At 42.0% G+C, this 12,937-nt stretch overlaps 1 protein-coding gene across 13 annotated transcripts in view; it reads left to right on the top strand.

The window, feature by feature from the left end:
* The window catches only part of DYNC1I1 (dynein cytoplasmic 1 intermediate chain 1), a 209,126-nt gene that overhangs the window by 109,818 nt on the left and 86,371 nt on the right, over positions 1 to 12,937 (top strand). For all 13 annotated transcript variants that reach the window (XM_069959361.1, XM_069959367.1, XM_069959369.1 and 10 more), the window contains 3 exons: positions 2,050 to 2,212; positions 11,926 to 12,025; positions 12,569 to 12,694. In XM_069959361.1, the coding sequence (XP_069815462.1) occupies positions 2,050 to 2,212; positions 11,926 to 12,025; positions 12,569 to 12,694 (389 nt within the window). The remainder of the gene's footprint in view (positions 1 to 2,049; positions 2,213 to 11,925; positions 12,026 to 12,568; positions 12,695 to 12,937) is intronic.

The following is a 12,937-nucleotide window of genomic DNA, read 5'->3' on the forward strand; positions in this document are numbered from 1 at the left end:
AGCGTTACGGTGATTGCTTCCATTTCAGCTTTAATAGGTAATTAGAAACATCAGAAGAATCCCGCCATGATGAAATAACCAATTAAGGGTTAGATGCGGGGACTGGAGGGAAGCTTAAAGGAGAAGTTCAGTGAAAATTTTTATTAAAGTATTGGATTGCCCCCCAAATCCCCAATATACACTTATTAGGGGAAATGCTTATAAAGTACTTTTTCCCTGCACTTACTACTGCATCAAGGGTTCACTTCCTGGATAACATGGTGATGTCACTTCCTGGATAACATGGTGATGTCACTTCCTGGATAACATGGTGATGTCACTTCCTGGATAACACGGTGATGTCACTTCCTGGATAACATGGTGATGTCACTTCCTGGATAACATGGTGATGTCGCTTCCTGGATAACATGGTGATGTCACGACCCGACTCCCAGAGCTGTGCGGGCTGTGGCTGCTGGAGAGGATGATGGCAGGGGGATGCTCAGTGTCCCTTCAGTGCTCTGTGTCCCTCAGTGTCTCCTCTGCCATCATCCTCTCCAGCAGCCACAGCCCGCACAGCTCTTAGAGTCGGGTCGTGACATCTCTATGTTATCCAGGAAGTGACATCACCATGTTATCCAGGAAGTCACATCACCATGTTATCCAGGAAGTCACATCACCATGTTATCCAGGAAGTGACATCACCATGTTATCCAGGAAGTGACATCACCATGTTATCTAGGAAGTGACATCACCATGTTATCCAGGAAGTGACATCACTATTTTATCCAGGAAGTGAAGCCTTGATGCAGTAGTAAGTGCAGGGAAAAAAGCATTTCCCGTAATAAGTGTATATTGGGGATTTGTATAACTTTTGGGGGGCAATACAATACTTTAATAAACATTTTCACTGGACTTCTCCTTTAATGTATAGCTCTGTGATGAGAGTTGACACTATGGAGAACCCAGATTGTCCGGATACTAATGAAGACTCGTCCTCCTCAGTTGGTAATGAGATCCATTAGCGAAACCTGATTATTAGAGGTCTTCAAAGTTCTGACAGTCAAGGACTAGAGATGAGGGCCATTCGAGCACAGTTATTTGGCATTTTATTACCGGTGGCGGAAGAAGTTGGATGCAGCCCCAAGGAGTCCTGGAAAACATGGATACATCCATAAACCATAGACTGTATCCATGTTTTTCAAGACTCCATAGGGCTGCGTCCAACTCTCTCAGCCCCCCGGTATTCAAATGCTGAACGATCAGGCTTGAGTGACGCTCATGTCTATCAAAGACCAAGCTAGTCTTATTTGATTCCCTGGAAGAATCTAGTTGAGCGAACTAGAAGAAGGTTAGACACAACTAGATATGGGATACCATGGAGGATTAGGGAGCAAACAACCCAGGGGGTCAGGCAGTAAAGGTCAGGAAGAACTGGGTGCAGGGTAGTGTGGTGCAAGCAGGAGCATAAAGGGCCTTTTACACAGGCAGATTATCAGCCAGGATTATTGCTAGAAACACTCCTTTTGCCGTCAATCAGTCCATGTTAAAGAGACAGTGTCTAAACCCAAGCATGTGGCATTTAACTACCAGTGGCTGTAGAAGTTGGATGCAGCCCTAAGGCTGCCTGGAAAACATGGACACAACCATAGGCTATATCCAAATTTTCCAGGACTTCGTAGGGCTGCATCCAACTTCTTCAGCCACTGGTCTTCAAGTGACGCACACTTGGATTCACTTATCTCTATTATCCACCATTTGTAGATGTGTATTTTGAACAATGTGTTTGTCAGATAGATCACTGAAGATCACCTCCATCTGATTCTAGACCATCTAAAGTATATTGGGCCTCTTCTTTGTGTATCGCCTCTCAAAGTGGTTTCATTGTGGTTGTTTTCTTTAACTTTTTGTCGACCCAGAACTGGACTTTGGTCTTTACCCTGACAAACAAACCTTGAATATTTAGCCCGGCGTGGTTCTAGTCTCGATCATCATCTTCATCATGTGCATATTCTACTTTCCCTCCAGAAGTAATGATGATTATATGATCTTCTTATGTCATTGCTGAAGTTCCTCCCAGAGAACTGACTGAAGAAGAGAAGCAGCAAGCGGTCCACTCGGAGGAATTTTTGATCTTCTTTGATCGGACGATCCGTGTTATTGAGCGAGCCCTGGCAGAAGACTCCAATATATTCTTTGACTATAGCGGAGGAGACCTGGAAGATAAAGAAGGGTTAGTCTCATATCTCTGTCTGTTCATTTTGTCAAAATTCCATGAATTGTGATGGGGAGTAGTAACTGGATGGACATCAGTAGACAGTAGACACTGCAGTCTACATATATAAATATATATATATATATATATATATATATATATATATATATACACACCCTCAGGTATTCCCCTGCAAGCAGTTATTTCCCCTGATGACGTCATTGTCACAAGTGATAGAAACATTTTAGGAGACTTTAGGGTTTGTTACCCACACTAGGTGCACATTTGTTTCTTATATGGAGTTACTATACCTATTGTTTAAAAATGAGCGACTAGTGCAATATTCGAAAGCTCGAAATTTCTATTTAAACAGACCGCAATGTTTGACTATTCGATCGAATATCGAATCCCATTAAAGTCTATGGGAGAAAAATGCTCGTTTCTTGATGATCTCCAAATGGTCGAATTTAGGTTTCCAAGTCCGCAATGACACCTCAGAAATTGTTGCACACACCTCTGGAATGCAACTGGGACAGCAGGGGAAGCATGCCTGGGTGCATCTAACAAGCCTAAGTCGCAGCATTACTCCACTATCACAGCCTCTCAACAATACACTCCAAACACGATATATGGCGAGGGTTGTCAGGTGTTTTACTGCTTTCGATTAGGCACAGAGCGCAAAATAAAAACTGTGACACTTTATTATTTTTTTTTGGTTCAACTATGCCTACAGAAGCGTATATACTATATCTCAACATTTACGTGTGCCAACAGGCGACAGGTGCCAGGTGTTTTACTGGTTTTAATGAGGCGCAGAGGGCAATCAACTACTAACGACTACTACAATTACTAAGAGAAAATAGTCCAACACACGTCTATGGAAGATAATTATAAGCTGCGTGACTGCCTGTCTGTGTCGCTATCTGATATGCTGCTAGAATGTCTATGCACTCTTAATGGAGGAAGCAGCCACATGCTGTCTGTGCTGTGTAGTAGTCCTGATAAGGGCTTTTATGGTCCCTCCTGCCTACAATCTTCTAAAATCCTCACTGTCCCTACTGCAAAATCTATCCACTCAACTACCTGCAACATGTACACTGAAGGAGGAAGTGGATACACTGCAGCCTATTCTTCACAGTAAGCAGCAGCTGCTTGCCTGTCTGTGAGAATAAGCTGATGTGCTGGTAGCCGGTCGATTTGCTGATTATCCGCATATATGTACTGTGCTGTGTGTAGTTGTAGCCCTAACAAGGGCTTTTGGGGTCTTTCCTGCCTAAAATCAGCTAAATCCTCACAGTCCCTGCTTCAATGTCTCTCCCTGATTACCTTCAAGATGGCAACTAATGTCGAATAGGAAATGTAAAGTTCTCATACTCTGGAGTACACATAAATAAGCCAGCCAATGAATGAAGACCCTGTTCTTGCGGTTCCTAGGGCCTGTCACACCCCTCTGAATAGTTATTGGCTATAAAAAGGCTCCAGCGAAGGTGGGAGGAGACACAAATTTTAACTGCATTTTTGGTTGGATGTTCGATCGAAAATGAATTTTTCCATCCAATACCTACTCAATTGAGTACTACTCATTCATGTCTACTATTGTTACATTTTGCTCTTTTTATATAATAATAATAATAATAATAATAATAATAATAATAATAATAATAATTATATGGGATGGAAATGTTTTTTGTAAGCTGGTCGGACAGATTATTCAGGGGTGTAGCTGGAGGAATGTTGCTTGGAAGCAGAATGTATCTTGGGTCTGAAATTAATTTAGAGGGTTTGGGATTTGTATCTATTTGGTCTGGGGTCTAATATTATGATATTAAGATTCTTGTATATAGGAGCATTGTTACAGTAGTTATATTGTTGTATATAGGAGCAGTATTATAGTAGTTATGCGGTTCACGGAAGAAAAAGAGCGCTGCACCTCACACCTATGGCTGATACTAGTGCCCCTAGGCTAAATAAAAAACACATCAGAATTTTGTGTATGAATTGATCAAGCCATACTGCCCCATGTACCATCGTGCAGGTATCTGATACACATGGGTCCCTACACTAAGTCCACACCGTGCCAGTCAGTGGCCACCAACCCCGCAGGCGCGCACAGTCAGGGAACGGGGGCCATGGGACGGCCCTGCGACCCCCATGCCACAGGACCAGACCCAAAAACACCACACCAGAACCCGGCCAGCACCGCCGGCGGAGAAGGTCGCCCCCAAACAGCACAAGTCTGGATGAGGTATTGCGCTCACCATAGCTGCTGCAGACAGAATGGGAAAAGACAGGAGGGATTAAAACCATGTGCACTCAGGTGTCTCCTGCTAATTGCGGTCATGTGGGTCTCACCAGGAGGAGTGCAAAACACTGGGAAAAGAGAGAAACAAAATGCGGTTCACGGAAGAAAAAGAGCGCTGCACCTCACACCTATGGCTGATACTAGTGCCCCTAGGCTAAATAAAAAACACATCAGAATTTTGTGTATGAATTGATCAAGCCATACTGCCCCATGTACCTCGTGCCGGTATCTGATACACATGGGTCCCTACACTAAGTCCACACCGTGCCAGTCAGTGGCCACCAACCATGGCCATTATAGTAGTTATATTCCTGTATATAGGAGCAGTGTTATAGTAGTTATATTCCTGTATATAGCAGCAGTATTATAGTAGTTATATCCCTGTATATAGGAACAGTATTATAGTAGTTATATTCTTGTATATAGGAGCAGTATTATAGTAGTTATAATCTTGTATATAGGAGCAGTATTATAGTAGTTATATTCTTGTATATAGGAGCAGTATTATAGTAGTTATAATCTTGTATATAGGAGCAGTATTATAGTAGTTATATTCTTGTATATAGGGGGCAGTATTATAGTAGTTATATTCTTGTATATAGGAGCGGTATTATAGTAGTTATATTCCTGTATATAGGAGCAGTATTATAGTAGTTATATTCCTGTATATAGGGGCAGTATTATAGTAGTTATATTCCTGTATATAGGAGCAGTATTATAGTAGTTATATTCCTGTATATAGGAACAGTATTATAGTAGTTATATTCCTGTATATAGGGGCAGTATTATAGTAGTTATATTCTTGTATATAGGGAGCAGTATTATAGTAGTTATATTCTTGTATATAGGGGGCAGTATTATAATAAGTACATTCTTTGCTTTTTAGGAAGAATTTTTTTAAATATATTCTCTCTTATAGTAGACTATTTTGTTGATGTCCGGATTACTTAGTATTACTCTCGATCACACATTCCTTTACTTTCCTGTCATCATTGCTACAATCCTAATAAGCGGTGATTAAGTGATAATATTTTCCACTATAACTCCAGTGAGATCGGCTTTGTAAACTAATTAGTAAAGCTGTACGGTCCAGACACAACAGGGATTCCTGCCTTGTCCTCCAGGGGCTGAGTAATCACTGCTCGGCCCTCTGCTTAGTCAACAACAAAAGCTTCAATAAAATTAACTGTTTAATTTTATGATAACCAGGCAGATATTGGAATACAATAATTGTAATGTCTTGACTATAAGGATATGTAAGCCTTTGCGCTGATGTACTAAAAGGGATTTTGAAAACAGAACAATGCATCTATATAGTTACAGACCACAGATGAACCCTGCAGTCATGCGTTACACTATAAGGGTCCTATTACACGGGCCAACTACGGCCTATTCATTTAAGTAAACAAGCGCTGATCTGCTAGATCGTCTCTCGTTTACTGGACCTATTAGATGGCCCGATAATCAGGCAATAAGGGCTGCATGGACATTGTTTGCCATAATCTGCAAATGGGAAACTGGGTACGACATGTACCCGGCTCTTCCACCTGCAATGTCACTGCCTGGCTGAGCGATTTTCCACTCAGTAGTGACCCCTCCCAGTCACTGATTGGCTAATCGTGCAGTCACTCAGCCAAGGACGTGACCTTGTAGCTAGGAGAGCTGCAGGACACTGTCTGCTGTCATAGGGACCTAAGGAGGCAAGAGGAGGGATAAATTCAATTGTTCATTATTATGTTTTGGGGTTCTTCATTAGTACAGGGCAAGAACCTAAAATAAACTGCTGTCTATTTGCAGGTACACTGCTTCCAGTAGGTGGCACCAGTGAGCAAGCTTTCTTCCTTCTGGATGAGATCTACTTTGCATGTTTTTTCTCTCAATGGAGCATTGGATGCCCTAAAAGATTCCACGCTGCAGTCTGGCATCGTCTTCAGTTTTTTGGAATAGAGTAGCACATGTCTGAAGGGTCAGACTACACACAGTTTGTTTGTAGTCTGTTACCATGGAGACATATAGTTTTGCATAGGAGCTACATAGGATTTTGCAGGGTTGCTTTTTTCCCCCCAGATACTTTAGAGGAACACTCTTTAAACAGAGGTGACACCATATATGTCCTTATTACCAATATAGTATCACAACAGCACATACAGTATAATAACGGTGTCCAAAACCCCTCACTATTTTATATTATCGTTTAGGAAAAGGTAAAAGATAGAGAGAATTTCTCACCTTCTATCCCATCTAACTGGAGCTTTTAGGCTTACTGCATACTGATTCATAATTGTGCTCAATGTATAATCAGTCTGTAGCGAGCTCCCTCTAGTGGTGGCTGCAGGTAGTAATCATTTAATCATTTACTTCTACATCTATGCTGGGAATTTGGAGCTCTCTACCATAAAACTAAGCTCTGACCATTATAAAGATAAATTAAGAACTTAATCAGGATAGAATTGTGGATATATGTTGGATAAAATGAATGGAAAAGTCGCATCTTAATATGGCTGGTCTCAGTGGTGTATAAAATGATGTAGCTATTGGTCCAGATTTACTAATGTTTTTTCTCCAGAATTTCGGCGGAAAAAGTGGCACGGGACTTTTTTTTCACATTTATTATGCATTTTAGACACTTTTCCATCACTTTCGACACTTTTTGGCCTGCTGTGAAAAATGGGTGGAGTTTATGCAAAACATGTGGGCGTGGCCTACTTTGCACCAAAAATATCAGGACTCCCAACGGGCTCCGGGATCTCCATGGTGTACACGTCACAACTCAGCTGATGGAGTGGCCGCTCAACCAATTAGTGACTGGGGAGGGGCGCTGCTCCAGTCACTGATTGGCTGAGCGGCTAGCCCATCAGCCAGGACAGGCATTTTCCCCCGAGTCATGATGTCACCACAATTCGGGGGAAATGCTGATCACCGCGGGCACAGGGAGAGATGCCTACTAGTTATCAAATTCCCCCCTGCCCCTCCTATCTGCCGGATTTTCAAATTCCCCGGACTTCACCTTTAATAACATCTCTCAGGACATTTACAGACGGTTCACACATATTCTGGCTGCCTGTGGCAGTGCCATGCACTAATGTACCCGGGTGCCAGCAGGGCCGCCGCTGACATCTCCGCCAGGTCTTGTCACGTCTGCCTGAGCTTCAGCAACCAGCACGTTCTGTCATTTGTGACTCATCGAACTCTGGGGAGCAACGAGAAAACCCGTCCTGGTGATGGATGATGACAGCTGTATTTATAGAACCGCCATAAGCAGAACACTTTGGCGTTAGTCATGACATGTGGCTTCAAGCAAAAATATCGGCTCGCTAGTAAGACTTTTGCCTATGCTTATAAATAGATATGGTGTACATTACCAATTAAAGGGAAAATCACTAATAAAGGACGTGGAAAATGTGATCCAGGACCAGGACTGAGGAAGGGCACATGACTCTGATACCTGACTCTTATCCCTGATGCCGAAATGTTTTCTGATACCTGACTCTGAACCCCGATGGTAACACTTGTCTCTGACACCTGACTCTGACACTTGATTCTGACACCTGACTCTGACATGTAGAGCTGATGCCTAAAGCTGACACCTGACTCTGACACTTGATTCTGACACCTGACTCTGACATTTGACATTGGTGCTTGACTCTGATCTGACTCTTATCTCTGATGCTGACATGTTTCTCTGATACCTGACTTTAAACGCTGATGGTAATACATGACTCTGACATGTAGCCCTGATAACTAAAGCTGACACCTGACATTGACACTTTACTCTAATACTTGACTCTAAACCCTGATGGTGACACCTGAGTCTGGCAATTGACATTGCTGCTTGACTCTGATTCCTGACTCTTATCCCTGATGCTGACATGTTTCCTGATACCCGACTCTGATGCTGACACAAGACTCTGACATGCTGCCCTGACACTTAAAGCTGACACCTGACTCTGAAAACTGACTTTGACCCCTGAAGCTAACATGTGACTCTAACACCTGACATTGACCTTTACCTTTTACCCCTGACTTTGACCCATAACCATTGACTTTAACCTTTGACTGTAATAACTGAATTTAACATCTGACCCTGGATGCTGAAACTGACCTATGAATCTGATACCTAACTCTTAGGCCGACATTTACCTGAGCCAGCAGGTGTAAATTGTAGTGAGTTGGCCACGCCCTCTTCACACAAAACTATGCTTAGACTCCTATTCCACGGAGCTCCATGGAATAGAGACAACGATCAGCCGATCAGTCATTTATTTAGGTTCAAACCTAAAATCATCGGGCACCGACCGTACATCGTAGCGTAGAATAGCGATGCGTGGCGACCGACCGATTTCACGAGCACCTTACTTTACCTAAGCATATTGCAGGTCTTCTCCTGCGCTCCTTCTTCCTCCCGGTCCCGCGTGCAGCAGCAGCTTCGGTGCGGCCTGTCTGAGCAGACCACTCAGCCAATCACTGGCCAGGAAGCAGCGGCTAGTGATTGGCTAAGTGGTCTGTCAGCTCAGACAAGGCGCACCGAAGCTGCTGCTGCGCGAGATCGGGAGGGAGAAGGAGCGCAGGAGGAGCCCTGTAACATGTGTAAGTAATGTATGGTGTTTAAACAAGGGCTGCAAGGACATCGGTAACGACGTCCCTGCAGCCCTCGCTAAACAATTATCAGGCTGTGTAATAGGCCCATTACGTTTACGTTTACATTATTGACACGTTTACATTATTGATCGGGTCCCCATCGGCCCGTGGAATAGGACCCTTACTTTGTGCTAAGCCCCACCCACTTGTCAAATGGATCACTGAATGGCAAAAAGTCACAAAACATTTGGAAAAGTCTTTGCATTAATAGTTGTAACATTTCCCCAAAATTACCCCCAACTGTTCTGTGGTTAGTATATGTCTGCAATGTTATCAGTTGTCAGTGTCATATCTCAGGATTGCTATGAGGAGCCTCACAGACACTGGCTGACACAGATCCTTCATACTGGTTACCTTTCTAAGAGCATTCTATACGTACAAACATTGGATCATCAGGCACATGTTAGGTCATGTGACCTGAGAGTCCGCAGCAAAGCAGCAATATTTTAAGGATGTACACAGATGGGTGGATTTTTACTAAAGGATAGGAAAGAGCAAGCAATGGACCCATTGATTTCTGTGGTCCCAGTCACACGCCAGTAGTCAGTGTCCATGCTGCAGCCTATAAACTGGTCCGTTCAGTTGTGGATGGCTACAGATGCACATCCACAGTGCCGGCCATAGCTGTAGGTCTGCGGCCCAGGACATCGCTGCGGGCGTGTGAACCGGGCCTCACATCCTCATCCATCCAGTCACCGCTCTCATCTCTTGTTTGTCATCATAATTTCCCCAATGATTTAATAATTGATGTCAAATAAGGATAAGTCTGAGGGGAAACATGAGAAAAATGGTAACAGCCTCTCCGGGGGGCACAGCGGGGGTTGGGGTAATCCCAAGGGGGCAATAAGAGCTGGAATTCTCTGTGGAGTCCTTGTATATCCGCAGAGACGTCTGATTATTTATTATCAATATAGTGTATAGTGAGATTATAGACATGGGAACAATAATGCTTCACCCAAGAGATGACATCCATTTATTACTGGTTAATTGGCTGAATAATTAGCAATTCACCCTGAAAGAATCTAATATTCATTCTATCAATCTATCTATCTATCTATCTCCTATTTATTTATTTATCGATCTATCTATCTCCTATCTATCTATCTATCTATCTATCTATCTCCTATCTATCTCCTATCTATCTATCTATCTATCTATCTATCTATCTCCTATCTATCTATCTATCTATCTATCTTCTATCTATCTATCTATCTATCTATCTATCTATCTATCTATCTATCTATCTCCTATCTATCTTCTATCTATCTATCTATCTATCTATCTATCTATCTATCTATCTATCTCCTATCTATCTCCTATCTATCTATCTATCTATCTATCTATCTATCTATCTATCTATCTATCTCCTATCTATCTATCTATCTATCTATCTATCTATCTCCTATCTATCTATCTCCTATCTATCTATCTATCTATCTATCTCCTATCTATCTATCTATCTATCTATCTATCTATCTATCTATCTATCTATCTCCTATCTATCTATCTATCTATCTATCTATCTATCTATCTATCTCCTATCTATCTATCATCTATCTATCTATCTATCTATCTCCTATCTATCTATCTATCTATCTATCTATCTATCTATCTATCTCCTATCTATCTATCTATCTATCTATCTCCTATCTATCTATCTATCTATCTATCTATCTATCTATCTATCTATCTATCTATCTCCTATCTATCTATCTATCTCCTATCTATCTATCTATCTATCTATCTATCTCCTATTTATTTATCTATCTATCTATCTATTAGTGATGAGCGAGTACTAAAATGCTCGGGTGCTCGTTACTCGAGACAAATATCTCCCGATACTTTAGTGCTCGTTTTGAATAACAAACCCCATTGAAGTCAATGGGAAACTCGAGCATTTTTGCAGGGGACCCAAGTTCGGTAGGGGGAAGGTCGTGTGAAAACCTGTCAACCTCAGAAATTGATGGAAACACAGCGGAAATGGACAGGAATCAGCAGGGGCAGCATGTATGCATGCCTGAGTCTGTCTATCTATCTATAGATTGATTTGTTGCAGTCTTTGCATACATTATGTAAAATTAAATTAAACAAACAAACAAACAAACAAACCAATTTTTTTAACATCCATAGTTGCAGATACTTGAATCCATGTCAGTACTGTATAAAAGTAACTAATGTCATTAGAATGTCTCAGTAGTGCAGCCTCATGCTTTGGGCCTGTAACGTCTGCCCAGACGATGAGGGTGGTAGTACATTCTCTGTGTAGTGTGAGTTACCTCTATACTCCACCTTCCCCATTCCACTAGTTATGTCTGACGCATTTCTTTCAGAGTCAGGTTATTATTAACCTCTACATGACCGCACCATACCAGATCGATGACATCACGTACCTCCTTCATGTTCCTCTTCTCTAATGTGATGCACAATCTGCGTTTTATGAGAAGTCATTTATTTTTGTGACTTTAAAGGAAATATTTCTGTCATTGTCATGATGGATGAGCGTCTTATTACCGCCGCGGCAGACCGCCTTTGATGTGTAGCTGTGGTTACATAAGGTTTTGATGCAACAGGATCAGTATGTATGTTTCTTCATGAATTATGGTACTGATAAGAGGTTGGGCAAGAAATTCTAAGTATAAGCATTATGACTGCAAGGTTTCACACAGCTTTCCTGGACTCCTGAATGGCTCACCAGCCTGGCTGTGTAATGATAGGAATGCTGAGATTTCTTCTGTACATACTGTACATGTACTGTCTATAGAAAGCAAGATGTTTTCTCTGTTTTATTTAGGGACATCCAAGCTGGGGCCAATCTCTCCTTTAATCGACAGTTCTATGATGAACATTGGTCGAAACATCGAGTGGTTACTTGTCTTGACTGGTCGCTGCAGGTAACACAGATAAGTGTGTAAAGAGTAATATAGGGCCCATCCTCATGGGAGCATATCCATTCTCCTCCATTCTTTCTTTTCTTATTTTCCCTTCTCCTTTCCCTTCCCTTTTCCCTTTCCTTTTCTTTCCCTCCCCTTCACTTCTCCTTTCCCTCCCCTTCTCCTTTCTATTCCCTCTCCTTCCCCTTCCCTCCTTCCTTTCCTTTTCCCTTCACTTTCCTTTCCCTCCCCTTCTCCTTTCCTTCCCTCCCTTTCCTTTTCCCTTCACTTTCCCTTCCCTTCTCCTTTCCCTTCCCTTTCCCTCCCCTTCTCCTTTCCATTCCATTCCCTCCCTTTCCTTTTCCCTTCACTTTCCCTGGTCTTTTCCCTTTCCTTTTCATTCCCTTTCCCTCTCCTCTCTCCCTCCTTCCCTCCCTCCCTTATTTCCTTCCCTTCCTCCATCATTTATACATTGTTTTCTATCTATTCAGGATATACAGTACTCCACTTACTATATATAAGTCACCTCCCCTATGGTCAGAATTACTGTTCTATCTGTTTCAGTATCCAGAACTAATGGTGGCCTCCTATAATAATAATGAAGACGCCCCTCATGAACCTGACGGTGTCGCCTTAGTATGGAACATGAAGTTTAAGAAAACAACTCCAGAATATGTATTCCACTGCCAGGTGAGGCCACACTGTATGATAGATAGATAGATAGATAGATAGATAGATAGATAGATAGATAGATAGATAGATAGAGAGGAGATAGATAGGAGATAGATAGATAGATAGATAGATAGATAGATAGATAGATAGATAGGAGATAGATAGATAGATAGATAGATAGATAGATAGATAGATAGACAGATAGGAGATAGATAGGAGATAGATAGATAGGAGATAGATAGGAGATAGATAGATAGATAG

Source organism: Dendropsophus ebraccatus, chromosome 2 (genome assembly GCF_027789765.1).
Source record: "Dendropsophus ebraccatus isolate aDenEbr1 chromosome 2, aDenEbr1.pat, whole genome shotgun sequence".
NCBI lineage: Eukaryota > Metazoa > Chordata > Amphibia > Anura > Hylidae > Dendropsophus > Dendropsophus ebraccatus.